Source organism: Saccopteryx leptura, chromosome 2 (genome assembly GCF_036850995.1).
Source record: "Saccopteryx leptura isolate mSacLep1 chromosome 2, mSacLep1_pri_phased_curated, whole genome shotgun sequence".
In the NCBI taxonomy this organism is placed as follows: domain Eukaryota; kingdom Metazoa; phylum Chordata; class Mammalia; order Chiroptera; family Emballonuridae; genus Saccopteryx; species Saccopteryx leptura.
In genome coordinates, this window is record NC_089504.1 from 186,105,180 (window position 1) to 186,130,842 (window position 25,663).

General features: G+C 45.4%; 1 protein-coding gene across 2 annotated transcripts in view; it reads right to left on the reverse strand.

Annotated features, from left to right (window-relative positions):
• Positions 1–25,663, reverse strand: part of BAZ2A (bromodomain adjacent to zinc finger domain 2A) — a 43,195-nt gene that overhangs the window by 4,949 nt on the left and 12,583 nt on the right. For both annotated transcript variants that reach the window (XM_066369799.1, XM_066369798.1), the window contains exons 3-23: positions 17,968–18,102; positions 15,804–16,397; positions 14,737–14,922; positions 13,904–14,122; positions 12,986–13,438; positions 12,783–12,843; positions 11,112–11,220; positions 10,848–10,949; positions 9,754–9,964; positions 6,911–7,011; positions 6,126–6,191; positions 5,717–5,944; positions 5,321–5,575; positions 4,733–4,947; positions 4,359–4,433; positions 3,966–4,146; positions 2,163–2,222; positions 1,820–1,964; positions 650–1,302; positions 275–497; positions 14–169 (exon numbers count right to left, since the gene is read on the reverse strand). In XM_066369799.1, the coding sequence (XP_066225896.1) occupies positions 14–169; positions 275–497; positions 650–1,302; positions 1,820–1,964; positions 2,163–2,222; positions 3,966–4,146; positions 4,359–4,433; positions 4,733–4,947; positions 5,321–5,575; positions 5,717–5,944; positions 6,126–6,191; positions 6,911–7,011; positions 9,754–9,964; positions 10,848–10,949; positions 11,112–11,220; positions 12,783–12,843; positions 12,986–13,438; positions 13,904–14,122; positions 14,737–14,922; positions 15,804–16,397; positions 17,968–18,102 (4,428 nt within the window). The remainder of the gene's footprint in view (positions 1–13; positions 170–274; positions 498–649; positions 1,303–1,819; positions 1,965–2,162; positions 2,223–3,965; positions 4,147–4,358; positions 4,434–4,732; positions 4,948–5,320; positions 5,576–5,716; positions 5,945–6,125; positions 6,192–6,910; positions 7,012–9,753; positions 9,965–10,847; positions 10,950–11,111; positions 11,221–12,782; positions 12,844–12,985; positions 13,439–13,903; positions 14,123–14,736; positions 14,923–15,803; positions 16,398–17,967; positions 18,103–25,663) is intronic.

Genomic DNA, 25,663 nt, shown 5'->3' on the forward strand with positions numbered 1-25,663 from the left:
TTATCTATCTTACCAGTTGAGGGCCGTAGGCAGACTTCTTTCAAGAAGTCCCTGTGCTTATTTAGGTGTTTGTGAAGTGCCTTCTCTCGGATGCCTCGGGGGTGCAAGGCCTTGAGCGTGGCATCCAGTGTCTCAGGATCTCGGATCCACCACCAGCCTGAACACATCTCTGCGAACAGTTTATGTATGTGGGGTGGGAACCAGCATGAACCATGTGGCCCACATCTGATGCTACTCCTGTCTTCTTACCCCACTGTACCCCAAGGTCACTCACCAGGGGGAACAGGCTGGGCTGCCAGCTGGTTTAGGTAACGCTGCTCCATCTGTTTGAAGAACTTACTGGGAGGTCTTCCTCTCCGTTTTGGCTGTCCCAGCCTTGTGGGACTCTGTGGTGTTTCTCCAGGGTCTCCTGCTCGCTTCTTAGGAGCCACCCCAGGCAACGGGGCTGAAGAGAGCTGCACTGGAGAACAGGTGTTGGCAGCACTGGGTCTATTCACCTGTGCATGAGATGAAACATAAGAGGATGAGGGTTTATCGGATCCTAATAGACCTCCATCACTATCCCCAATGTTAGCAACAGCCCATAGCCAGGCAATGGAGCCTGTGGTAAGATGAAGTCAGGTGCATACCACTAATTCTGGCTACTTACTAGCTTGGAGGAGACAAGTAGCTGAAGGGAGGGAGTAGGTTGGTCCTCCAAAACTGCAGGGGGTGGTGTAGGGGCAGCATTGCAGGGCATCTGGGCTGAGAAGTTAAACCAGGGGGCTTGAGAATCAGGGTTGGATTCTGTCTTTTCAGGCTCTGGCTCCTCTGGGGGCTGTGATGGGGTTGGATCCAGTTTTCCAGGGCTGCTATCAGGTGTGAGGACTGAGCTGCTCAGCAGGGAGCCATGACTCTGAGTCTGACTCAGCCAAGACAGGAAGGCTGACTGGCTGAGGTCGTGTTGGCTCTGACCCAGAGATAAAAGGGAGCCTTCTGGCTCCAGGAACCCATTATGGGCTGGAGGATGGAACTGAAGCTGGGGTTGTGCATAAGCCTGAAGCTGAGGGTGGGCCTGAGTCTCGGGCTGAAGGTGGGCTAGGGGCTCTTCTGAACCCTGATCCTTGACAGGGGATTTAAGGTGCCTAGGTTGCATAAACCCAGGCTTAGTTTTCCGAGGTCGACCTCGGGCCCGGGCAGGAGAACTGGCAGAGGTGCTGGAGCCAGCTAACTCCCTCTTCAGAGAAAAGGGGGCTGGGCTGGATGCTGAATGGGCTGCCACTTTCAAGGAGTCAGTTTCCTGCTTTATCATATCCTCAGGAACTGTAAAGAGAAGTAAAGAGCTTAAGACATACACTGATACATAAGGGGAAAGAAAGGGGTGTATAAATATAGGAGACAAACTTTCTTTTGATTTTAATTCCCTTTTTTGAGGTTTTATTAGAACAACTTATATGTCAATGAACACAGTACCTGGGAAAGAAACACTATTCTCCCAAGTATTCATCAGCAGCAGCATAATGGTAAGCTAACATTTTTGAAGAACCAACTTTGTGTTAAGCACCATTCTAAGAACATTAACTCGTTTAAGCCTGTCAGTGGCCCTATGAAGTATACATAATATTATCATCTCCATCTTTTAAATTAAAAAACTGAACATATAGGTGATAAATGGCAGAGCAGGTAGGCAGGCAGTCTTTCTCCACAGCCTATGCTCTTAACCACTATGCTATGCTGATTCTCATAAAATGAAAGGCGCCTAAAATGATTAGGCAGAGAGAAAGGAGCCATTTAACTTCTGTTCAATAAGTCTCAATTCATGCTCCGACAACACACCTACCTAAGCTCCCCTCTGTTCCTTCCACAAAGATACCAGCCAAGTAGGGCAACACCCAGTAGCGGCGCCTGTAGCGGTCCTGACCCAGGGAGAATGCCCGCAGCATCTGGGATGAGTGAAGCAGCTTTTTGCGAAAGAAGAGGTGACGCTGGGTAGACAGTAGAAAAGGAAGATAAATAAAAAACACATTCCCAGAGTGACAATGGTGACTTCATCCAGTATATGGGAGAAGGGCAATGTCTCTCAACTTCCCTGTGAAGTTGATACTACCTGGGCCCAACTCATAAAGTGATCAATTCTCTCCTAGCCCATATCTCCAGCTCCTGGGAGGTTAAAAGCACAATACCTTGCTGAGTTTTTCTATCTGGCGTTCTAGCTCTGGGATACTAGATGCTGTGACATCAACCTGGAAAACAAGTAGACACCAAGAGAAAAGGAATTATCAGATTCGAGAAAGAGAAATGCAGTTGACCCTTGAACAATGAGGCGTTACGGGGTGCTGACACTCTCCCCACCCACAGTCAAAAAATCTTATAATATTTGACTCCCCCTAAACTAAACTACAATTGTCCCTCAGGATCCGTAGGAGATTGGTTCCAGGATGCCTTGTGGATACCAAAACTCATAGATGTTCAAGTCCCTTATATAAAGTGGTGTAGAAGAATGCATATACTACTAGGACTCCCAACTGTGGATTGATAATATGTACTGAGCCTGACCAATGGACAGAGACTTGACCTGGGATGCTGAGGACCTAGGTTCAAAACCCCAAGGTCGCCAGCTTGAGCAAGGGCTCATCAACCTTGAGCATGGGATTATAGACATGACCCCAAGGTTGCTGGCTTGAGCCCAAGGTCACTGGCTCGAGCAAGGGGTCACTGGCTTGGCTGGAGTCCCCCAGTCAAGGCACATATGAGAAAGCAATCAATGAATTAAGATGCCACAAGTTGATGCTTCTCATCTCTCTCCCTTCCTTCCTTCTTGTCTGTCTCTTACTTAAAGAAAAAAAAAGAACTGGCCCTGGCCGGTTGGCTCAGCGGTAGAGCGTCGGCCTAGTGTGCAGAGGACCCGGGTTCGATTCCCGGCCAGGGCACATAGGAGAAGCGCCCATTTGCTTTTCCACCCCCCCCCTTCCTCTCTGTTTCTCTCTTCCCCTCCCGCAGCCAAGGCTCCATTGGAGCAAAGATGGCCCGGGCACTGGGGATGGCTCTGTGGCCTCTGCCCCAGGCACTAGAGTGGCTCTGGTCGCAACATGGCGACGCCCAGGATGGGCAGAGCATCGCCCCTAGTGGGCGTGCCGGGTGGATCCCGGTCGGGCGCATGCGGGAGTCTGTCTGACTGTCTCTCCCTGTTTCCAGCTTCAGAAAAATACAAAAAAAAAAAAAAAAAAAAAGGTACTGTTTTTGAGCCACAGTTGGTTGACTCTGTAGATATAAAACTCCAGGCCCTGGCCAGTTGGCTCAGTGGTAGAGCGTCGGCCTGGCGTGCAGGAGTCTCGGGTTTGATTCCCTACCAGGACACACAGGAGAAGCGCCCATCTGCTTCTCCACCCCTCCCCCTCTCCTTCCTCTCTCTCTCTTCCCCTCCCACAGCCAAGGCTCCATTGGAGCAGATGGCCAGGGCACTGAGGATGGCTCTGTGGCCTCTGCCTCAGGCACTGGAGTGGCTCTGTTGCAACAGAGCGACGCCCAGATGGGCAGAGCATCGCCCCCTGCTGGGCATGCCCGGTGGATCCTGGTCGGGCGCATGCGGGAGTCTGACTGCCTCCCGGTTTCCAACTTCAGAAAAAAAAAAAACTACAAAAAAACAAAACAAAACAAAACAAAAAACCAAACAAAACCCATGGATACGAACGGCTGACTGTATACTTATTTTTAAAAATCTGCATGTAAGTGGACCAGCACAGTTCAAATCCATGTTCAATAGTCAACCCTAGCCTTGGCCATAGTTCCGTTGGTTCCAATACACCAAGGTTGCAGGTCTGATCCCCAGCAAGGAACACACAAGATCAACCAATGAATGCATGAGTAAGTGGAACAACAAATCAAAGTTTCTCTCTCTTTTCCTTCCTCTCTCTAAAATCATTAAATAAAAGAGTTTACTATAGTCCATTTTCCAAGTTTAATCTTCCTTGGTCTGGAGCTAGTACCTCTCCATCTCTTCGACCCCTACGGCCATGGACAGCTGCTGTACTCTCCTCCTCTTCATCCTCTTCCATGCCACTAGTCTCCTCCATGATCCGAGAACTGCGCCTTCGCCCCAAGCTTTCCTCTGGCCCTTGCACCTCTACCTCAGTCCTCCCAGTTCTCTTGGCCAGAGCAGTTTTCAGTCTTGAAATAGAGATTAAGGGAAACTATAGTGAGGAATGTGATACTACCACAAATGAAACATCTGGAATCTAAGCCATTCTGAGCCCTGGGATTAGGTCCCAACCCCAGGGGAAAGACCAAGAGCATCAAGTTCCAGGCAAAAGTCCTGGCTATGCTTCACCCTTTCCCCCTTCTCGCCTCTCTCGGAACCCTGCCCTCTGTCCCATCCCTACCTCCGGAGCCGGCCTTCAACAATCCACTTGTTTTTCCTGTAGCTGGACATACTCTCCAAAGTCTTGTCAATCTCACTGCAGGGGAATAGGGAATGGGATTTTGAGGTAGAAGTGGCAGCACACACAAAAAAGAAGGGAGGCTCAAGGATAAAGGGGCTGAAGCTGAACAGGAAGTTTCAGCCTAAAGCTGAGAATGAGTGGCAGAGGAAAGCTTAGGTTCTCCCAGGGAAGGCACCGAGATTCGATTCCAAGTCACTCCAGCATCTCCAGAGTATGCAGCAGACACATTATCACCCAAGACTCTAGATGGCTAAACCCTCCTCATCGGATTCTAACCAAGGCATACAATAACCATTCCCACCCTTGCCCCTCACTTGATGATAAGGGTGGAGCCACTGAGCTCATGTACAAGGAGGGCCAGGACAGCGGCTTTCTGTTGGGGTGGCTGGGCCTGAAAAGGCTGGGTGCGCAGGTTGTCACAGAGGGCTGGCTCCACTCCATAAGCCATGAGGAAGCAGCGTAGGATCTCAGATACATTGTCTCTTGTCAGTGAGATCTCCGACACCTTTTCCCCCAAGATCTTTAAGGACTGTTTGGAAGAGAACATAAAGGAAGAGTGAAAGTGAAACAATTCAAGTTGCATATATCTGGAACAAGAAAATAGAGGTGAGAACTGGGGTTTAATTAGGAAAAAAATCAAAGTTGCTACAACAAGATGAGAGAAGACAAAGGAAAGGTGCAAAAGAAAAAGAGTAAAAGGAAAATGAACAAAATAAGCAGAGGGAGGCCAGGAAGAAAAAGAAATTAAGAAGGAAAAATATAAGGAAAACAGAAATTCCACTTCTCTTCACTTGTCCCAAACACTTTAGGTAGGGGCTTACATGTGTTTAACGTAAAAAAGCAAAACTGAGACAAAGCACTGGATCCCAGGCCCTCCCAGCCTGCCTTGCAAAGGAGCTCACCTGACAGTAGGAGGGCAAGCCAGGATCACAGAGTGCAGCCTGCAGGAGCCGCACCAGCAGATCTTGCACCTCACCCACGCTGTCACCTTGACACAGGAGTCCCTCTTGCAGGACCCCTAGGCTAGGTACATCTTTGGCAGGGTCAAAGCCCAACACCTTGCCGAAGCTGTGCAAGAACTCCACAATGGTCAAGCAGTCTGAGAAGGCCTCACTAGGCAGGATCAGACCAGGGATGCGTGAGAAGTCAGGCAGAGGCTGGAAGGATAAAAGTGATAGGGGTTGGTCAAACAGACTGGAAGACAACAGTTTGGATATCTAGGAGGTCCTTCCTTTAATCCAAGTGTCTTCACAACTGGCTCCTCCAAGACCCAGGCCCCATTATTCTCCCCTTGCTACCTGGTGGTCAGTTAGACACATATCCTCTGTGGGTTTCTTCATCTCCTCCAAGATCATCTGCTGCCTCTGCTGCTCCTCCACACACCTCTGTGTAGCCAGTGTTCTATCTGCTTTACAGGCTGGCTTAGATTTGGCTACTTCCTCCTTTTCCTTCATTTTTACCTTCTCCTTCTTCTCCCTCTTGACTTTTTCCTTCAGTTTTTCCTGCTTTGTCTTTACCTTCTCAGCCTATGGACCCAAGGGAGAAAAGGAATCAAGAGTGCCATAAAGATTCCAGTCCCTACCTTCCCTGGTCCCCATCTTCCCACCCCAAAGCCAGAAACATTACTTTAAAAAAGACCAACTCACACATGCCTTGCAAAATCAGTTTGGTGACTTCAGAGTTACACTTATGAGTACATGCACCTACCTTGCATTTCTTCTTAGCTTCCTTCTGCTTTAAGCTCTTGGTCTCTTGTTTCCATTTGTTTCTGGCCTGTAAACCATAAGGGAAGGAAGTCATTTCTCCTCAAACTCTGAAAGGATCTCTGCTTGGGCTAGGACTCAAAAAAGACTTAATAAAAAAAAAAAGAGCCCTGGCCGGTTGGCTCAGTGGTAGAGCGTCGGCCTGGCATGCAGGAGTCCCGAGTTCCATTCCCGGCCAGGGCACACAGGAGAAGCACCCATCTGCTTCTCCACCCCTCCCCCTCTCCTTCCTCTCTCTCTCTTCCCCTCCTGCAGCCAAGGCTCCATTGGAGCAAAGTTTGCCTGGGAGCTGAGGATGGCTCCTTGGCCTCTGCCTCAGGCGCTAGAATGGCTCTGGTTGCAACAGAGTGAAGTCCCAGATGGGCAGAGCATCGCCCCCTGGTGGGCATGCCGGGAGGATCTGGTCGGGCGTATGCGGGAGTCTGTCTGACTGCCTCCCCATTTCCAACTTCAGAAAAATACAAAAAAAATACAAAAAAAAACAACAAAGGTCCTGGGGAAGAGAGGTAAGAGATGGGATAAGGGGTTGACAATGGATCGCTTCTCTCACCTTGGAGATGCCATTATTCTTGAACAAGCCCAACTCTCTAAATCAAGTCCCCCCAAATTCCAGGTAATCAAGGTGTGCTTGCTACATGGGGGGTGGCAGATGCAGGAAAAGGAAAAAGAGATAGACCTGGCTGTTAACAGGAAACGTTAACCCAACGTGTAATCTCTGATGTCCCTCACCTGCCCTTGGATAGTAGCCTGACACTCTCCACGTTGTACCTTCTGCTTCAACTTCTTCCTGATTTTACTTATCTTTATTTTATCTTCCTCACTCAGTGTTTCTGTGAGAGCAAAAAGAAAATTGGTGAGGCAGGCAGACCTATCTCCAGCATCCACAGCAGCACATGCCTGTCACAAAGCTGGCTTCCTGAGCAACTCCCTGAAGAACCTAGTTCCCTGTTTCTTTTTTTTAAGTATACAAAATAAAACATTAGGGGGAGAGGGGATGTTGGAGAGGCACCTGTTATAGGGTAGAACAAAGAACTCAAATGCTATCTCTGGGCCAGAAGTACCAGCGCCTGGAACAGACGGCACTGCCTTAGAAGGTGTCCTAGGGGCCACGATGGCAGACCAGCCACATAGCCTCTCTATCACCCTGGCTACCTGATAAGGGCAGCAACCCATAGACTGATTTTAGAACAGAAAACTAAACTGGCAGGGAAAGAGAGTTGTCTCCAGAATTCGAAGTACTGATTAACGAAGGAAGTACAAGAAAGTGCAATCAGATCAACACTGACATAGCTGTTGATTATGTTTACTTGCTAGATCTTGCTCCACAAAAAATTCTGAATTTCTTCCCCTTTGGAAGACTGAATATTGAAGTGTGATTCTGCAAACAATAGTGTTTTAAAATTGATGTTTTTGATATGACAGTACCTATTCTATTTTGGCATAGAAACACTACCACATCTGTACAACAACCCTCTGAGTTAGAAATTTATTATGTGCAGATGAGCCATTATAAGGCTTCTCTTAAAATATAAGTCACTTGTTCTAGGTCATATAGTCACAATCTTTGAATTAAGAGTCAGAAGACTCCAAATTTTTTCAAATTCTTCATACTATATAAGGGTAAATGCAATATTAACTAAAAAATTAGATATTTCCTACCTGTCTATCCCATTAGCGATGGTGCCAATTATCTTTTGGATTCACATATAAATTATATTAATTCTGAACTTCTGTAATGGTGACAGTGGGTAAGAGTGTATAACCAAACCAGTAAGATAAATAAGAAGCTGAAACATGGTAAAAAGGCCCGCTCCTCTCTTAACTACTGGGGGACTGCCCAAGGCTCCACTAGTAAGAGCAACTCAAGGGAGAAACTGGCTGTTAAAGAAGTGCCACAAAAAAGTTGGGACCCTGCTGCTGCTTTCTAATGAGGGGGAGCGTGATTCAGATTCACTCTGTCTAGACAATGTCAGCCATGCTCCTGAGAAACAGAGGCATTAGCAATTTATCAACATTTCAGAAACCTCATTAAGTAAGCAGAATCTCAAAGTAAGAAATGCCACTGACGGTTCAAAATATTTTTTTTAATATTTATTTATTTATTTATTTATTTATTCACTTTAGAGAGGAGAGAGAGACAGGGGGGAGGAGCTGGAAGCATCAACTCCCATATGTGCCTTGACCAGGCAAGCCCAGGGTTTCGAACCGGCGACCTCAGCATTTCCAGGTCGATGCTTTATCCCAAAATATTCATGTGGATATAAAGTACAGCACAGGGCAGCGGTTTTCAACTGGTGTACTGCAAAAAAATTTTAAACATGCAGCGCCTGATTATTTACTCAGGGGCACTGACCTCTTTTCCCTTAAACTGTCAAATAAAAAATGACAACAGCCAAAACAACCATAGCTCTTCAGTGTGAATGAATCAAAATTATACCTATTTGTTTTTTGTCAGGTCTGTAAAAACTATGCTTTTGGTGTGCTGCAGAATTTTAGTACATAATTTATGTGTGCCATGAGATGAAAAATGTTGAAAATTGCTGGCACAGGGAATATTGTAATAACTGTGTATGATGCCACGTGGGTACTAGAATTATTGGGAAGATCACTTCATAAATTGTTAACTGTCTAACCTAGTGGTTCTCAAAGTGTGTGCCAGGGCGCACTGGTGCGCCCTAGAAGATTTCCAGGTGCACCCTATGGTATTCCAGAGAAGTATGTGCCTGTTGGGGACCAAAAACCAACAGGGTTTTTGGAGCTTAGATTTTTGGGGGACAGAGTGTGGAGAATTGGCTGTAAGCTGACAGTCTGACCAACCCCCCACCTCACTTGCCTGATTAGGTTGCAAAAGGCTGTTAAGCTGTGGTGCTGGACTGTTTACACTACCCCCCATGTTCCCCGGAAAGACTGGAGGCAAGTTTCTTCTATCCTTTGTTTGGTGTAAAGTTAAGATGATATGTATGGTGGGGGTTTTCTGCACTCAACACAATTAAGAGTAAAAAGAGAGGAATTCTTCAATGTATTGATGAGAAAATGTGAGTTTCTGCCTTTCAAATATATGCCCAAATATTGAAGAAATTGCAAGAACACATCAGGCTCATGTTCCTCATAAACACAAGAATGAAAAAACACATTCGTGCTGGGACCTGCCAAATTTACTTAATCTTACTAAGAATGTTATCTATATATAGAGAAAGATAATTTGTTTGTCATTATTTTATTTTTTAACCCCTCTTTTTTATGAATTTTAAAAAGCATAACAAAAAATGTAACATAAAAATGTTTTTTAATGTCAGAATAAATGTAATTTTGTCATATTTATTTCATTTAATTATCATAAAAGCACGCTTGAACTTTATATTTTTTTCTTTAATATTTGACTTAATTATTATAACATATTTCTCAGAAATTTGTATATAGTGTGCCTATAATTATTTGTAGGATTTTAAATGTGCTCCAACAATAAGTTTGAGAACCATTGGTTTAACCACTGTGCTGAACACTGAACCCAACAAAATAATACTGAATGTCAACTGTAATTGAAAAAAAAAAAAAGAGAAACACCACTGTACCTTGGGCCTCCAATTTCTTTAGGAGGCGGGTGTCTGTCTTATTCAACAGCTCAGTGATTTTAACCTTGGGTGGCCGACCTCGGCCCCGTTTCACTTTGGGAACTTCCTTGGTCTTGGCCTTTTCAGTGTTTCGAGGTCGGCCCCGTTTTCCAGTAATTGCCTGAATTCTAGACGGGATCTCCTCTGCTGACAGTTGTATCCATTGCAAGCCCTAAGGTAATGAAGAAGACTGTTATAATGGGAGGGAACCAGTGCAAGCCACCCAGCCCTCTAAATCAGGGGTAGTCAACCTTTTTATACCTACCGCCTACTTCTGTATCTGTTAGTAGTAAAATTTTCTAACTGCCCACCGGTTCCACAGTAATGGTGATTTATAAAGTAGGTAAGTAACTTTACTTTATAAAATTTATAAAGCAGAGTTATAGCAAATTAAAGCATATAATAATAATTACTTACCAAGTACTTTATGTTGGATTTTTGCTAAATTTGGCAGAATAAATCTTTATAAAACAACTTACTGTAGTTAAATCTATCTTTTTATTTATACTTTGGTTGCTCTGCTACCGCCCACCATGAAAGCTAGAATGCCCACTAGTGGGCGATAGGGACCAGGTTGACTATCACTGCTCTAAACCATTCAATACCCCAGAACAGGGGTCCCCAAACTGCGGCCCCCTGAGGCCATTTATCCAGCCCCCGCCACACTTCCAGAAGGGGCACCTCTTTCATTGGTGGTCAGTGAGAGGAGCACATTGACCATCTCATTAGCCAAAAGCAGGCCCATAGTTCCCAATGAAATACTGGTCAGTTTGTTGATTTAAATTTACTTGTTCTTTATTTTAAATACTGGATTTGTTCCCGTTTTGTTTTTTTATTTTAAAATAAGATATGTGCAGTGTGCACAGGGATTTGTTCATAGTATTTTTTATAGTCCGGCCCTCCAATGGTCTGAGGGACAGTGAACTGGCCCCCTGTGTAAAAAGTTTGGGGACTCCCTGCCCCAGAACATCCAAACTCTACAAAGGAAGCAAGCTACAGCTTATCCACCAACCCTTTCTCAGGGACAAAACATAATTTAACCCTTGGGTCTGCACCTCTGGTGTGTCTCTCTCTTCAAAGAAATCTCCAACAGGCATACGAGGACTGAAGCTGAAGTGCTCACGGCGAACACTGTGCACCACATTGCGGTTTAGGTACTAAAAAGGAGATAAAGTGGCATTAATGAAGTCATAGCCATACCAAGCTTTTGGCCAGCAATAGCATGAGAACAGTCCCCAGAGTAGACAATGTCAGACTGTTGCCACTGAACCCAAGAAAAGCCTGTACTTCCCTTAAAAAGTCCATGAAAGCTAAATTACCTTTATCACTTCCGGGAACTGTTTCATCCTCTTCCCACAAGGGCCGTAATACCAGGTCTCCCCCTGCCATCGGTAGCTGCCCTTCTTGATGCGCACCTCTCTCCGCCACCTGCCAAAGAAGCACATGTGCCCTGCCGCCACGTCACACCCCTACCCACACTCAAGTCACCCAGGAGCCAAGCCCAATGAGCAGATGACCCTCTCCACTTCTTTTTCACTAAAACTGCAGGTAGATGCAAACACAGCATGAGACAGAAGCTTAGCTAGACAGCAGGCCTGAGCTCCACAAACCCCTCAGGGCCTCTGGGGAAAGCAAGACACCAACTGCACAAACCCAGAAAGCTTCCACCCCTCCCTTTGCGCAAAGTCAGATAAGGGCAGCCAGAAACCCCCATCACCTATGCCATTCAGGGCAATTAGTGAGTTTCCAGTAAAGAGGATAAAAACCTAAGGGAATAAAGGCAGAAATGACAGAGGGTGGGGGCTGGGGAAGCAAAAGGAAGAGAAAACTCACTGCTGACTCCATGAAATAATTCCGCAGACCAGGGTTTAGTAAAGAACTCTGTTCTGAACAACAGATTATTCTAAGACTAAACCTTATCTTTCTCACAAAACTTTAAGCAGAACTCAGACTTGGTGACCACAAGTAGCCTAGAGGGGCAGGGGTGGGGAAGATCAGGAATGCATTGATTCTTACAAGGCCCCTGGTGTTAGATGGCTATTTATTCTGGTCACATCCTGTTCCTGCCCTTACCTCTCCGAAGAGCATTAAAAAAAAAAATCCCAACTCATTGGGACTAAGCCACTCCCCATTCTGCTACCTGCTCTCTAAGCATCTAGGACAAGTCAGCTAATTTGAATACCTGAGCCCTAGGGTCACCACCAGCTAGGTTTGGAAACAATAATAGTTGTGTAGCACCCTCAGTAAAAAAACTGAGTAGCGCCTGATTGGGTGGTGGCGCAGTGGATAGAGCATGGGACTGGGACACAGAGGATCCAGGTTCGAGACCCCGAGGTCACCAGCTTGAGTACGGGCTCATCTGGTTTGAGCAAAAGCTCACCAGTTTGAGCCCAAGGTCGCTGGCTCATTCAGTGTGCTGTAGCCCCCCAGTCAAGGCACATATGAGAAAGCAATCAGTGAATAACTAAGATGCCACAACGAAGAATTGATGCTTCTCATCTCTCTCCCTTCCTGTCTGTCCCTCTCTCTGACTCTCTCTGTCACAAAATAAATAAATTAATTAATTAAAAGAAAGAAAGAAAAAAAAAACTGAGTGGCCACACAGGAGGAAAGAATAGGTGAGGGGAGGTCCTGGCCGGGTAGCTCAGTATGTTAGAGCATCATCCCCATATGCCAAGGTTGCGGGTTCAATCCCTAGTCAGGGCACATATAAGAAATCAACCAACAAATGCATATATAAGTAAAACAACAAACTGACGTCTCTCTCTCTAAAACCAATAAAAAATAAGAAAAAGGAAAGAACAGGTGAGGGGAGGCAGACTACGAGAGAAGGAAAACCCAGGAATCTCGTAAGAAACATTATCATTGCAGATAACTGTCTTGTCTAGCCTGTTCCGCCCCATCTCAGGTGAGGAGCTCCCTTTCCTTTTTCCTATAGTCATTCATTAAGTTTTCCAAGGTCAATGCATGTAGCAAATTAGAGCATTTACCCATGTTGGAGGGGAAGACGAACTTCTTCTGGGGTAGCAATTCGCCTTCTCAGGACATCACCTTGGGAGAAAAATAGAGGATACCTAAATTAAGAATTCAAGCAAAATACTGAAACAACAGGCCAGCAGGGAAGGGCTAAATACCACATGGAACAGAAACTTCCTGGAACCAGCTAGGAGTGGAACCAGATCTGTACACTCACCAGCAGAAGTAGTGACTCCTTCTCCAGCGATCTCTTCCAGGTCAGCAGTAGTGTCAGGAAAGGCGCAGACATCCTTATTTGCTGGGGAGGCTGTTGGGAAGACAGCTGCAGGGGAAGCTGCAGTGCATGCTTTGGGGTAGGTCACTGGGGAGGCCCTCAAGGAAATTTCTGAAGAGGTTGGTGGGAAGGCTGGTGAGGAAGCTGGAGAGACTGTTGGGAAGGCTGCTGGGGAAACTGCCGGGGAGACTTCTGGAGAGATTCCCGGAGAGACTGCTGGAGAAAGCGCCGGGGAGATTGCTGGGGGAGAGACTACTGGTGAGGTTGCTGGATGGAGCTGAAGAGTGCATGACTGGTCAGGGGCTGACACGGTCAGAGGTGGTGGGAAGTCTGAAGCCCGAGTCTCCATTTCTTCCTGTTCTGCATCACTACCATTATTCAGGTCAAAGCTGTTATCTAGAATCCAAAAGGACAAGATGAGTAAAAGAGACATGGTATTTCATCTACTCAGTCAAACCTGGACTAAGATAAACGGGGTTACTTCAAGGACTTTTCCCTAGAGTTGGTAAAAGAGAATTAGTCTCTGGCTGTCCTCCCCAACCACTCCTGAAGGTTAAAGGGCAAAAATGCTGCTGCTGTCACTGTGTGAAGAAATGTCTTATATTACCTGGAGCCAGTAAGGCCTCTGGCTTCCTTTTCATGCAAACTCCAAGTCTCACAAGTCCTTTTGGGCACAGGACAGAAGTCAGAGTAGAGCTGCCTGTGCCTTCTTTAGTCCCACCACACACTACCCCATAGTCTGCTCAGCTGCCAGCAAGGTGCTTTCATAGATCTCCCACGCCTAGTATCCTAACTATGGAGCATGTCCGCTCACCTTTTCCTAGGTCAAGGACTTTCTTTGTCCCACATCTCCTCACTTACCTTGCAGGACAGACTCCCCAAGGACAGGTGGAGAGGTGGGGTTGGCAAAGATAGAAGCTGAGGTTTGACTGTCATCTGCCAGGAGACTGAAGGCAGTGGCATTATTGAGGGAAGGACAATCAAGGGCAGAGATCACAGGGCTGTCCTCAAGAGGCAGCTTGTCCTCTGCATCCATGAGCTCCGTGTCATCTATACCATAGAGTCCTCCGCTTACTGGCTCTTCACAGGGGGTAGAATAATCAGAGAGCAAGACTTAAGAAATACTTGTGTGAATATATCTAATTCTAGTTCCCACAGTATGAAGGTTCTTTCTAATAATAAATTAGGGAAATTTTACAGCACTCTCATAAAAGAGTGAAGTCATTATGCAATAAGGATCATAAAAATTTGAAGTGGAAATGAAGGGAAAAGCATGGACCCTATAACAACCCATGACCAATGCAAATTCTAACATCTATCATAAAATAGGCTGTTCTTAAATTTCAGTGAGATAAAAGGTAACTTTTCACTAGCAAATGTCTTCTTTCTAGTTAGTAAGCACCCAAACAGCCCAACTGTGTATTAATAAGTCCCTATTCAGTGAAATATTAAAGCTCAGGGCTCTTGGTCAAAGGAACATTAGGAGAGAATGTGTGAAATGAAGCAATTCAGCTCCGAGTACAGCAGGCCCAGGCAGACCAGTGGCATAAGACTGTGGTCTGCCACAGGAGTATCTGGAGGCCTCAATGCCTCAGATTCCAAAGTCCTTTCCCTGGTTTACTATCTCTTCCAGATGACAGAAGCTGGCTGTTCTCTGCATGGTTAAGTTGAAGGGAGCCAGCCTCCAAGCCCACCTGGTGCCAGGGTGTTAAAGGGCTCCAGAGAGACTTCACTGAGGATTGGAGTGTCTTCCAGTTGATCAGGAAGATGTGAAGGATCATCTAAGCAGCTCACTGTGGGGTCAGGGACCAAGACTGAGACTTCCTGGTGTAATGATTCCACAGAAGGGATGGAGCCATTGTAGCCACAAATCTTCAGTTCTAGGAAATACCAGGAAAGAGCAAAATTCAAAATCAATGCCTTCTCCTGGTTTCTTTAGCTATAGGAGGCAGTCAATCTTTTCAAAAGGGATGTTCATTCTTTCAACATTTATAGGTGTCAGTCTATGTTGGATACCAATCATAGCAAGATATTCTCTGTAAGCAGAATACTTACTGAGTACTACTAAAATCCTGAGGCAGGTAAAGAGAGGAAAAAGGAGTATGGGGCCCAAGACAAGACTCCCATCATGTTCGCAGCTATTTCCTCCACTCAGTGGAAACAGGTGATAAACAGAAGAAACATCCTGTGATTTTACAGGGTGGTCACCCTTATACTTGGAATCAATAGCAAACTAAGCATTGATCTATTTAGAGGGAAAAGATGAGGGGAATGATCACATGTACCAAAGCTAACAACAAAAAAGGAAGGAAAACTGTGAGCAGACAAGCAATGGTTTGCTTTGCCTGCTTCCTTCCCTCCTTCAAGTGCCAGTCACTACAGGGCTCAGGCCGCTTCAGCAGCCAGTCTAGGCCTGCCACAGACAAGTCAAACTGGCCTCAATGCCCTCTGCTAATGTCCCCATCCCTTCCTGTGTTTTAGAAGCCCTGACGCAGAGTGTCTGTTGGGGCTGTTTCAGGCTCGCCCACCTGCCCTCTCCAGGCCAGCAGCTCTGCATGAGCTTGAAATAATTTGCACTCCCACTCACGAGCTGGTGCTGCTGCCACAAAAACACCAGCCACTGGGGCTCTGCTAATCACCAACATGCAAATCAGCCTCCACTGCAGAGAGCTGGAAAGACAAGTTTTCCTCACCTCAAAGAGCCACTGCCCTCACAGCCCAGTTTTCCCTGTCCCAGCCCAGCTCACAGGCCCAGTTGTACCTGGCTGCTCTTCTTCCAGCTCCAGGCTGCCTACCAAGCCAGTGCCATTCTCTGCCACAACTGAAGTCAGCTCCTTTTCTGTCTCCTCATCAGGATGGATACCACTGCCTACCTCCTGGGCAGGTGCAAAAGTCTGGATGTTGGAGCCCAACATGGGAGAAGTCTGTGGGGAGGTGAAAAAACTAGGGGATCCATTGGGCATCACCTCAAAATTCTGGTCAGGAAAGGAATCATACAGTTCCTGTGAGTCAAAGTTAAGCCCCATAGGACTCTGGGTACCGTTGGCCCAGAATTCTTGGCTCCCAGCCCGAAGGTTAGTGTTGTGACTTGGGGATGAAGGTTGCCGGCTGCCCCCAAGGATGCCGTTGAGTGGGTACTGTCCCCCCGAGAACTGGGAGAGAAGGGGTGGGTCCTTGAGGTTGCTGCCAGGATTGGTAGATGGGTACTGTGAGTAGTTCCAGAGACAGTCGTAGGCCACATTGGGGTGATGGAGGTGTGAGGTGCTGGAGGAGTGGGGGGCAGAGTTCAAAATCCCTGAAGTAGTAGTGTGAGATACAGTAGATAAGCCATTAACATTCACATCCCCATTCAAACCTGGCAGAGAAGGAGGAAAACGGGTCAGTTACAGGTATGTATGCAAGTCACTCTACCAAAAGAGTAGCACGGACTAGAAAAAGGGAAGGTGAAAGGGAGGGGGATTCCCTCACTGCTATATTTATAGCTTTTTTGGTCTCCAGGGAACACCCAACACAGATGCTCCTGGATGTATGTAAGCTTAGCAATTGCCACTAAGGCTGCTGAGTAGGGGGCTGGGGAGCTCTCTTGGTCTACCACAGGTGTGACCAGCAGAGAGCTGGCTACTGCTGGTGCTCAGGACTTTTTATTTTGTTTAAATGAAGCTGTTTGCAGACTCCCTACAGTAACTTGCATTCTTTCCCATCCTCATACCCTAGAGAAATTTTCCCCTGGAGTGGCATGACTGAATTATCCTGGCCCCTCTTTTCCCCAGTGCCTGCTTGGCCCCACAGTGGCACCAGAAGGGACAGCTTCCACCTCACAGGCACATGCAGATCCAGCACTTTGTGCTGGGCTAAGAATAGAATTGTAGTCACCACAAAGCAAGATCCCAGCTCAAAAGACTGGGATTGGCCCTTACCCATAGGCACTAGAGTAATATGCAGGGCATTGGGGTGGGAAATCTCTGCATGATTAGTACTGCAGACTTCTGTTCTCAACAGCAATGGCACCCTCTAGACTGCAGGACAGTCAAATAAAAGAAACCAAGCTCTAAGGAAGCTGAGAGGGGAGGGAGTCTTCCAGTGAAATAAATGAGCCTCTATTCACCTGCAACCCCTCGTGGAGGACAGAAGGGAGAGGTGGGAAGTGTAAGCTTATGACGGTATTTTTCTGCTGCAAGGAAGGAGAGAAGCATCTGGGCTTCTCTCTGTTTCCAAGTATAAAATACCTGAAACCCAGGCAAGATTAGTGAGGTACTTGGCAGAGTCATGATTCAGAGCAACTGATAAAGTCAAATCCAGGAAAAGACCTGACCCTGGCAACAACACGTCTGTCAGGAATTGGATGTTACTCTCTGGGGAACTAGGTAAGTAAGCATTAAAAACTCCCTGTCCCTATCTTCCATCCTCAAGGTCAGGAGGTGGCACATGTATCTGCCCTCTTTTCTGTTGTACAAATTAAAATGCAACACATCCTAACCTTCACCCAATCCTCCACACACACCCCAGTCCTAGGGGTGGCTTCTTCAACCTCTAAATACAATTTCTCAGAGGGTAGGACCTTTATCTCTCTCATGTGTTCAACCAGGTTATCAGAAGCATTAGCCACCTCACCACTTTCTGGCAGTAGCCAGGGAACAGGGCTGACAGAAGAGCAGGCTAAGATGAAAAAGCCGGTATGTTTTTCTAATCCCTTCCAACCTTAAATCAAGACTAAAAAGTGTTGCATCCATAACCCCCTAGAGCTTGTTATTAGAAGCTTGACTTCTGTCCAGCAGCTGGAATTCTGAGGATTCCCTTCCTCTCCCCCTGGGACACAGATGTTTGTGAGCTGGCTAGCCCAGAGGGGAGCCAAACCTATCCCATCAACCTGCTCTAAAGGAATATGCCCACTCCCTCCCCCCAGGGCATGTGGCCCTCACACTCACTTTTCCCTTGCTGGGGGAAGTTCATGGGAGACCCGTTAGTGTAGAGGCCCTCCCCTGAGGGAGAGGGTTTCAGTCCTGAGGCAGCAGGTGCAGGGGGAAGGCCAGTAAAGTTAAAATGGTCGTTGGCCTCCATTTCTGTAGGAGGGGAGAGAGGAGGGAAAAAAATACTGGCGGTTAAACAAAGTTATGTCACCTGGAATTTTCTAGAAGGAATGCCCCCTCCCCTCTATCTTCTTACCCTTCTCCTACATAAGTATGAGGGGAAGGGTAGAGGTTGGAAAACAGAATAAGGAGGAAGAAACATACTCTTAACCTGGGCAATGACCCTGCAGAAATAGTCTTTTAAAGTCAGCCCTGTACAGATAAAAAGAGTGAGAAAAATCACACAAGCCTGCAGGAGTCCTCCCCTTGTGTTAGCCCCACACTTTTAACTCCTAGTGCAAGTTATTACCCTTCTATGTTAAATATTACACCCCTATTGTGACATATAATATTCTCCAGCCTTTGCTTTTTTTCCTCTGCAAGGTAAGGACAGAATCCCACAGAAGATTCTCAAAGCCATCTCTTTGATAGGAAGCCATGGAAATGGAGGTATTGGCTGAAAAGCATATTTGATATATATCCTGCTTTATTTTATTATACTTGAGTTAAACAATTTCCAAGTTATTCTATCCATAGCCTAGATATCTGAAGAAAATAATATTGTTACCATAGTAAAGGGATTTGGAAAGAAGAATCAGGAAACATGACCATAATGGCAAAACTAAAATCATCAAGCAATACTGCTACTTTTTTTTTTGTAAGTGAGAGGAAAGATAGTGAGCCCCAACTGGGATCAACCCAGCACCCGTCTGGGATCGATGCTCAAATCAATGAAGCTATTTTTAGCATCTAAGGCTGATGCTTGGACCCACTATCTTTAGCACCTGGGCCAATGCTCAAACCAATTGAGCCACTGGCTGCAGGAGGGGAAGAGGGAAAGGAGGGGAAGAGAGAAACAGAGAGGAAGGAGAGGGGGAGGGGTGGAGAAGCAGATGGGCGCTTCTCCTGTGTGCCCTGGCCGGGAATCGAACCCGGGTCCCCCGCATGCCAGGCCGACGCTCTACCGCTGAGCCAACCGGCCAGGGCCCATGGTGCACTTTTGACAGGTCACAGGAAAGCAACAAAAGACGATAGAAATGTGAAATCTGCACCAAAATAAAAGGAAAACCCTCCCAGTTTCTGTAGGATGATGTGGAGGCATGTATGCATGCGCAGATGACGTAACACCCTGTATACAGCGGAGCAGCCCACTGGGGCCATGCCAGTCGAGATGTGGACGGTACAGAGGAAAGTTCAGTGTGTTCTGTGGCTCGCTAAATTAGAATCTGTAACCAAAGTGCAACGTGAATATCAGCGCATTTATAACGAAGCACCACCACATAGGAATAACATTACTCGGTGGGACAAGCAGTTGAAGGAAACCAGCAGTTTGGTGGAGAAACCCAGTTCTGGTAGGCCATCAGTCAGTGATGAGTCTGTAGAGGCTCTACGGGATAGCTACCTAAGGAGCCCTAAAAAATCTGCGTGAGCCCACATCGAACTGCACTGAATAGGTATGAAACTGGGAGAGTTTTCCTGTTATTTGGTGCAGATTTCACATTTCTATCGTCTTTTGTTGCTTTCCTGTGACCAGTCAAAAGTGCATCATGACTTTATGGACACACTGTATTACTCTCTTATATCTACTATGGTTCATAATGTTGGGGTTTTGTGGCTTAAACGTAAAAGGTCATGGAGAGAATAGCTGGATATTTATATCTGTAAAGTGCAATGACTCACTGGGAGATAGTAAGGTTAAAAAAGCTTTTCATTCTCTCCTGAATATGAGGTGACATACTACTAGTAAAGTCCTTGATCAAAATTAAGTTTTTCACCTGACCTGTGGTGGCACAGTGGATGAAGCTTTGACCTGGAACACTGAGGTCGCTGGTTCAAAACCCTGGGCTTGCCTGGTTAAGGCACATATGGGAGTTGATGCTTCCTGCTGCTCCCCCATTCTCTCTCTCTCTCTCTCCCCCCCCTAAAATGAATAAAGTCTTAAAAAAATAAAAAATAAAGTAAAAAAAATAAAAGTAAAAAACATGAATAAATTGGTTAAGAATATATATGACCAGTACTGGAGGTCTGGAAGAGTTATGTTCCTGAATATGCTAGACAACGCAAATTAGACACCACTATGTAACAAATGAATTTAATACAATTCTGAGCATGAAATATGAACCCTATATAGAATATAGCATGATAGCTATGAGATTTTCCAGGCTTAATACCATAATTAATAAAATTGATAAAAGTTTGACTTTTATCAATTTTAACTAAAATTTTTTAAAATAAAAGCAATTTGCATTTTGTTGATGTAAGGGGGAAAAGATTTTAGGATTGACTTATTTTCCTATCTCCACTCTAAAATAAGCAGCAAATCTAAACCTGCTTTCAATTAAGAACTGGATCTCTAAAGAAAAAGATCTCAGGATTCTCCAGGATGTCTGTATACTTAAAGGCCACTCCTCAGCAGGAAGGGATCTAAAAAATAAACATCATGAGATTAATGACTCTGAAATGAAAAATAAAAGGAAGAAAGTTCACTCCTAATTCTCTAGGTTAGGTTCCTTCCAAAGCTTACATCATAGACCAAAGAGGATATTTAGTTATTTATTTCAGAAGTCCTAGAAATGCTATGCCTGGACAGCCAATCTCCTCTGACCTCCATTATTTCCTCCCCAGTTTTATGTACAACCACAGCTCTCCTGGTGTTTCTGTGACACAAATACCTTCTCTGGACTATATCCTCCCGGTCAGTGATAGGTCACAGTACATTTTTCCATTTTCTATTTGAATCCATGAAGAACCTACTGATTTTCTCCTCTGCTACTCTGGGAGAGCACAGCATCTCCTGTTTCATAAATTATATATTAATAAGAATAAATGCATGGCTCACAAAAATCGGGTAAGTAAAATAAATAAATGGGAAGTTATCTAGTGCCTGAGGTCTGTTTCCCTATAGCCTCCACTGAAGGGTCATTAGGAACAAATCACTTCATTTACAAGAGGCCTCATGGAATCATAAAATAGTCTTTGTGCTATGCAGTGAGATCAGCACAACCCAGTGGGCTCTAGGTTCAACTACCAGCTCCATTACCACTAGTTGTGTAACCCTGGACAAATCACTTAATGTTGCTGAGCATCAGTTTCATCATTAGTAAGAACTTCAATACTCACCTCCAGGGCTTATAAGGATTAAATGAGAAAGTCTATATAAAGAACCTAACACATTGTCTGTTACCCAACAAGCACTCAAAAAATGTTAGCTGTTGCCCTGGCCAGATAGCTTGGTTGGTTAGAGAATTATCCTGAAGCACAGCAGTTGCTGGTTCAATTCCCAGTCAGGGAACATAGTGGGACAGATTGATATTCCTATCTCTCTCTCTCTCTCTCTCTCTCTCTCTCTCCCACTTCCTCTCTCACTAAAATCAATTTTTTAAAAAAGTTAGTTTTTTGCCTGACCTGTGGTGGCGCAGTGGATAAATCGTCAACCTGGAATGCTGAGGTCACCGGTTCGAAACCCTGGGCTTGCCCGGTCAAGGCACATATGGGAGTTGATGCTTTCTGCTCCTTCCCCACTTCTCTCTCTCTCTCCCTCTCCCTCTCCCTCTCCCTCTCCCTCTCTCTCTCTCTCCCCCCCCCTCTCTCCTCTAAAATGAATAAATAAATAAATAATTAAAAAAAAAAAAGTTAGCTTTGCCTGACCTGTGGTGGCACAGTGGATAAAGTGTCGACCTGGAAATGCTGAGGTCCCCGGTTCAAAACCCTGGGCTTGCCTGGTCAAGGCACATATGGGAGTTGATGCTTCCAGCTCCTCCCCCCTTCTCTCTCTCCGTCTCTCTCTCCCTTTCTGTCTCTTTCTCTCCCTCTCTCTCTCCTCTCTAAAAATGAATAAAAAAAATTTTTTTAAATCATTAAAAAAAAAAAAAAAGTTAGTTTTAAAGAAAGATAATCAGATCGCCTGACCAGGCAGTGGCGCAGTGGATAGAGTGTCAGACACAGGTTCAAATCCCCAAGGTTGCTGGCTTGAGAACAAACTCATCCAGCTTGAATGTGGGCTCACCAGCTTGAGCGCGGGGTTGTTGGCTTGAGCGTGAGATCATAGATATGATCCCAAGGTCACTGGCTCAGCTGGAAACCCCTGGTGGAGGCACATCAATGAACAACTAAAGTACCACAACCAGTTGATGCTTCTCATCTCTCTCCATTCCTATTTGTCCCTGTCTCTCCTCTCTCTAAATAAAAAATAAAATAAAATAAAGAAGATAACCAGGTCAAAATATAATTTAAACCATTACCCAGCCAGACATCCTTATAGGCAACTCAACTCTTGATTTCATTTTTTTATTGATTTATTTTAGAGACAAAGAAGGGAGAGAAAGAGAGAGGAAAACATTCATTTGTTGTTCTACTTAGTTGTGCATTCATTGGTTGCTTCCTGTGAGCCCTGACTGGGGATCAAACCTGCAACCTTGTTGTTTTGGAATAACGCTCTAAACTGACTGAACTAACTGGCCAAGGCCCTGATTCTTAATATTGAATGTCACTTAAATATGGGATCACAGTATAGAAATGCAAAGAAAATGTGGACAGCTCCTCTCAAGCAATAAGCCGGGGTTACTTCCTTTTAACCTTCCTACCCAAGATGCATTTCACAATAAAGCCTGAAAGTAAAGTTATGCCTTGCCATCTAGAACTACATTGTTAAGGACAACAGTAAAGCAAAGGAGAGTGTCTCCCTTTGAACTAATAGGATTTTGGCCAAATAAAAAAAGAAATAAGTCAGTGCCCAATCCCAAGAATAGTAGGCAGCTCTCATGACCAGAAAAAGTACATACAGTCAGGCCAGCACCCAGCCCAGTCCCAGCAGTATGTAAATGGATCTCTTAAGAGACTCTATGCTTCATTTATACAAGTTATGGGATGGTGCCCCTTAAGCTTGAAGCAGTAAAACCCTTACCATATAGCTAAACAGGCTGCTTTCTCTCAGTTGCAACTGAGGAGTTATCACTCTGTGGACCTGTGACATGGTTTTAACAGAAAAAGGCTGGCAATGCAGTGTTGAAATAAATATTAGACTTCAACACTGTTGCAGGTGCCCTGACCAATCCTAACTCTCAGACCTCTAAAAGCTACCCACAGAAAGGCCAGACATATTAAAGTCATCCAGCCAAACACTTTGGCAGTCCCTAAAAGCTCTTTAGTTCACTCTTTCCATACAGTATACCAAAATTCCACACATAGGTTTCTAATTCCTATTTTTTTTCTTTTTTGAAGAGGTGGGGAGAGATTTCAAATATTTATCTTTACTAAACAGCAAATGCAAATTATGCTGTATAGTAAGTAAATCACACCACTATGTTTTAGCTTCATAATTGTGAATGTTATGAAGAATATTTCTTAAAGGTATACATCTCTGGGTCTACCCACCAGACTCTAATATAGTAGTTCCCAACATGGGCGATTCTGCCCCCTGGGGGAATATTTAGTAATGACCAAAAGTATATGCTACTGGCAGCCAGTAAATAGAAGCTGAGGGTGCTCCTAATGACCCTGAAATACACAAAACAGCCCACAACAAAGAATCATCTGGCCCAGCATATCAGTAGTGCCAAGGATGAAAATCCCTGCTCCCATGTAAAAGCTGCCGCATTCCCCCATTCCTATCCCACACCCCAGGGAGGTTCTAAAAGTTTTCACTATTCCCAGTTTCTGTGCTGCAAATAAGAATGCTTCGACTTTTGTATCTAAAAACTCCTTCCCTGAAGTCCTGGCCGGTTGGCTCACTGGTAGAGCGTCGGCCTGGCGTGCAGGAGTCCTGGGTTAGATTCCCGGCCAGGGCACACAGGAGAAGCGCCCATCTGCTTCTCCACCCTTCCCCCTTTCCTTCCTCTCTCTCTCTTCCCCTCCCGCAGCCAAGGCTCCATTGGAGCAAAGTTGGCCCGGGCGCTGAGGATGGCTCTATGGCCTCTGCCTCAGGCGCTAGAATGGCTCTGGTTGCAACAGAGCAACGCCCCAGATGGGCAGAGCATCGCCCCCTGGTGGGTATGCCGGTGGATCCCAGTCGGGCGCATGCGGGAGTCTGACTGCCTCCCCGTTTCCAACTTCAGAAAAATACAAATAAATAAATAAATAAAAACTCCTTCCCTGAAAAATAAAATGAAAATTAAAACCCCCTTCCCTGGCTAACCTGTCTTCCTTTTCCAATACTGAGTTCCAAGTGCCACGTCACAAAACTGACAGGTTTTCACCTGGCTGGTGGTGGCACTGGATAGAGTGCAGATCTGGGACACTGAGGTCCCAGGTTCTAAACTCCACTGGCTTGAGTGCAGGCTCACCAGCTTGAGCACGGGGTCACTGGTTTGAACATGAGGTCATCGATATGATCCCATGGTCACTGGCTTGAGTCCAGAGATTGGTTGCTTAAAGCCCAAAGTTGCTGGCTTAAGCCCAAGGTCGCTGGCTTGAGCAAATGGTCACTGGCTCAGCTGGAAGCCCCCACAGCCTCCGTCAAGGCACGTATGGAAAGCAAACAATACAAAGCAAAAGCACCACAAGTATGAGCTTGCTTCTCATGTCTCCCTTCCTGTCCCTGTCTCTCACACACATGAAAGAAAAAACTGACATGCTTTCTTCCCCATTCAACATAGCCCATTTTTACAGCCCTAGTAACAATCTTCCCTTCAAACTTTGATGCAAAGACTACAGCATGTACTGACTGAGGCTCATTCCCTCAAAATGTTCTTTCCTTATCCTTCTTTCCTAATCAGGAGAGCAAGGCAGGAGCAAGATGATGAAAGGAAGATTATACCAAGGGGGGTGGGGCACTACTCAAAGACAACTGTCATGTCCAGGCTATTCAGAAGAACAGAGATGACTGTTCTCTGTCCTGATTTTGTCTAAACTATGTGCATTCTACAGCATAAATCAGATACTAAGTTTTACCATTGGGTCTCCAGCACCTAACTTAGTGTTAAGTACATAAAAGAACCAAAGGAAATATGTATTTGTTGGACCCATTGATTGAAGAATGAATAGATCTTTTCTACCAGCTTACTCATCCAATAAAGATTGTGGTTTTTGCTCCTACTGTTCTCAGAGAACCAATAAATTCAGTTTCATTCTTCACAGAGATAACAATTTCTAGAGGGAACAAAGGCCCCAAATCTTGATTATTTTAGACAGCAGTACCTTGCAGAAAATAAGGCAAGAAAACAGGGAAGTACTGAAAATGTAAAAAGGCAATAAATTTAAACTCTAAATTAGTAAAACATCCTGCTTGATTTAACTGAATACTCAAGGCACAGAATAGGTTTTAAAATATTTGCTGACTGGCCTGGTCTGTGGTGGGCAGTGGATAAAAAGTGTTGACCTGGAATGCTGAGGTCACCAGTTTAAAACTCTGGGTTTGCCTGGTCAAGGCACATAGGGGAGTTGATGCTTCCTGCTCCTCCACCTCTCTCTCTCTCCTCTCTCTAAAATGGGAAGAAAAAAAAAACTAAAAAATTTTTGACTGAATAAAGGAACCATTTAACAATATAGGCTAGACTGACCAGGAGGTGGCGCAGTGGATAGAGCCTTGGGCTGGGACGCAGAGGACAGAGATTTTAAA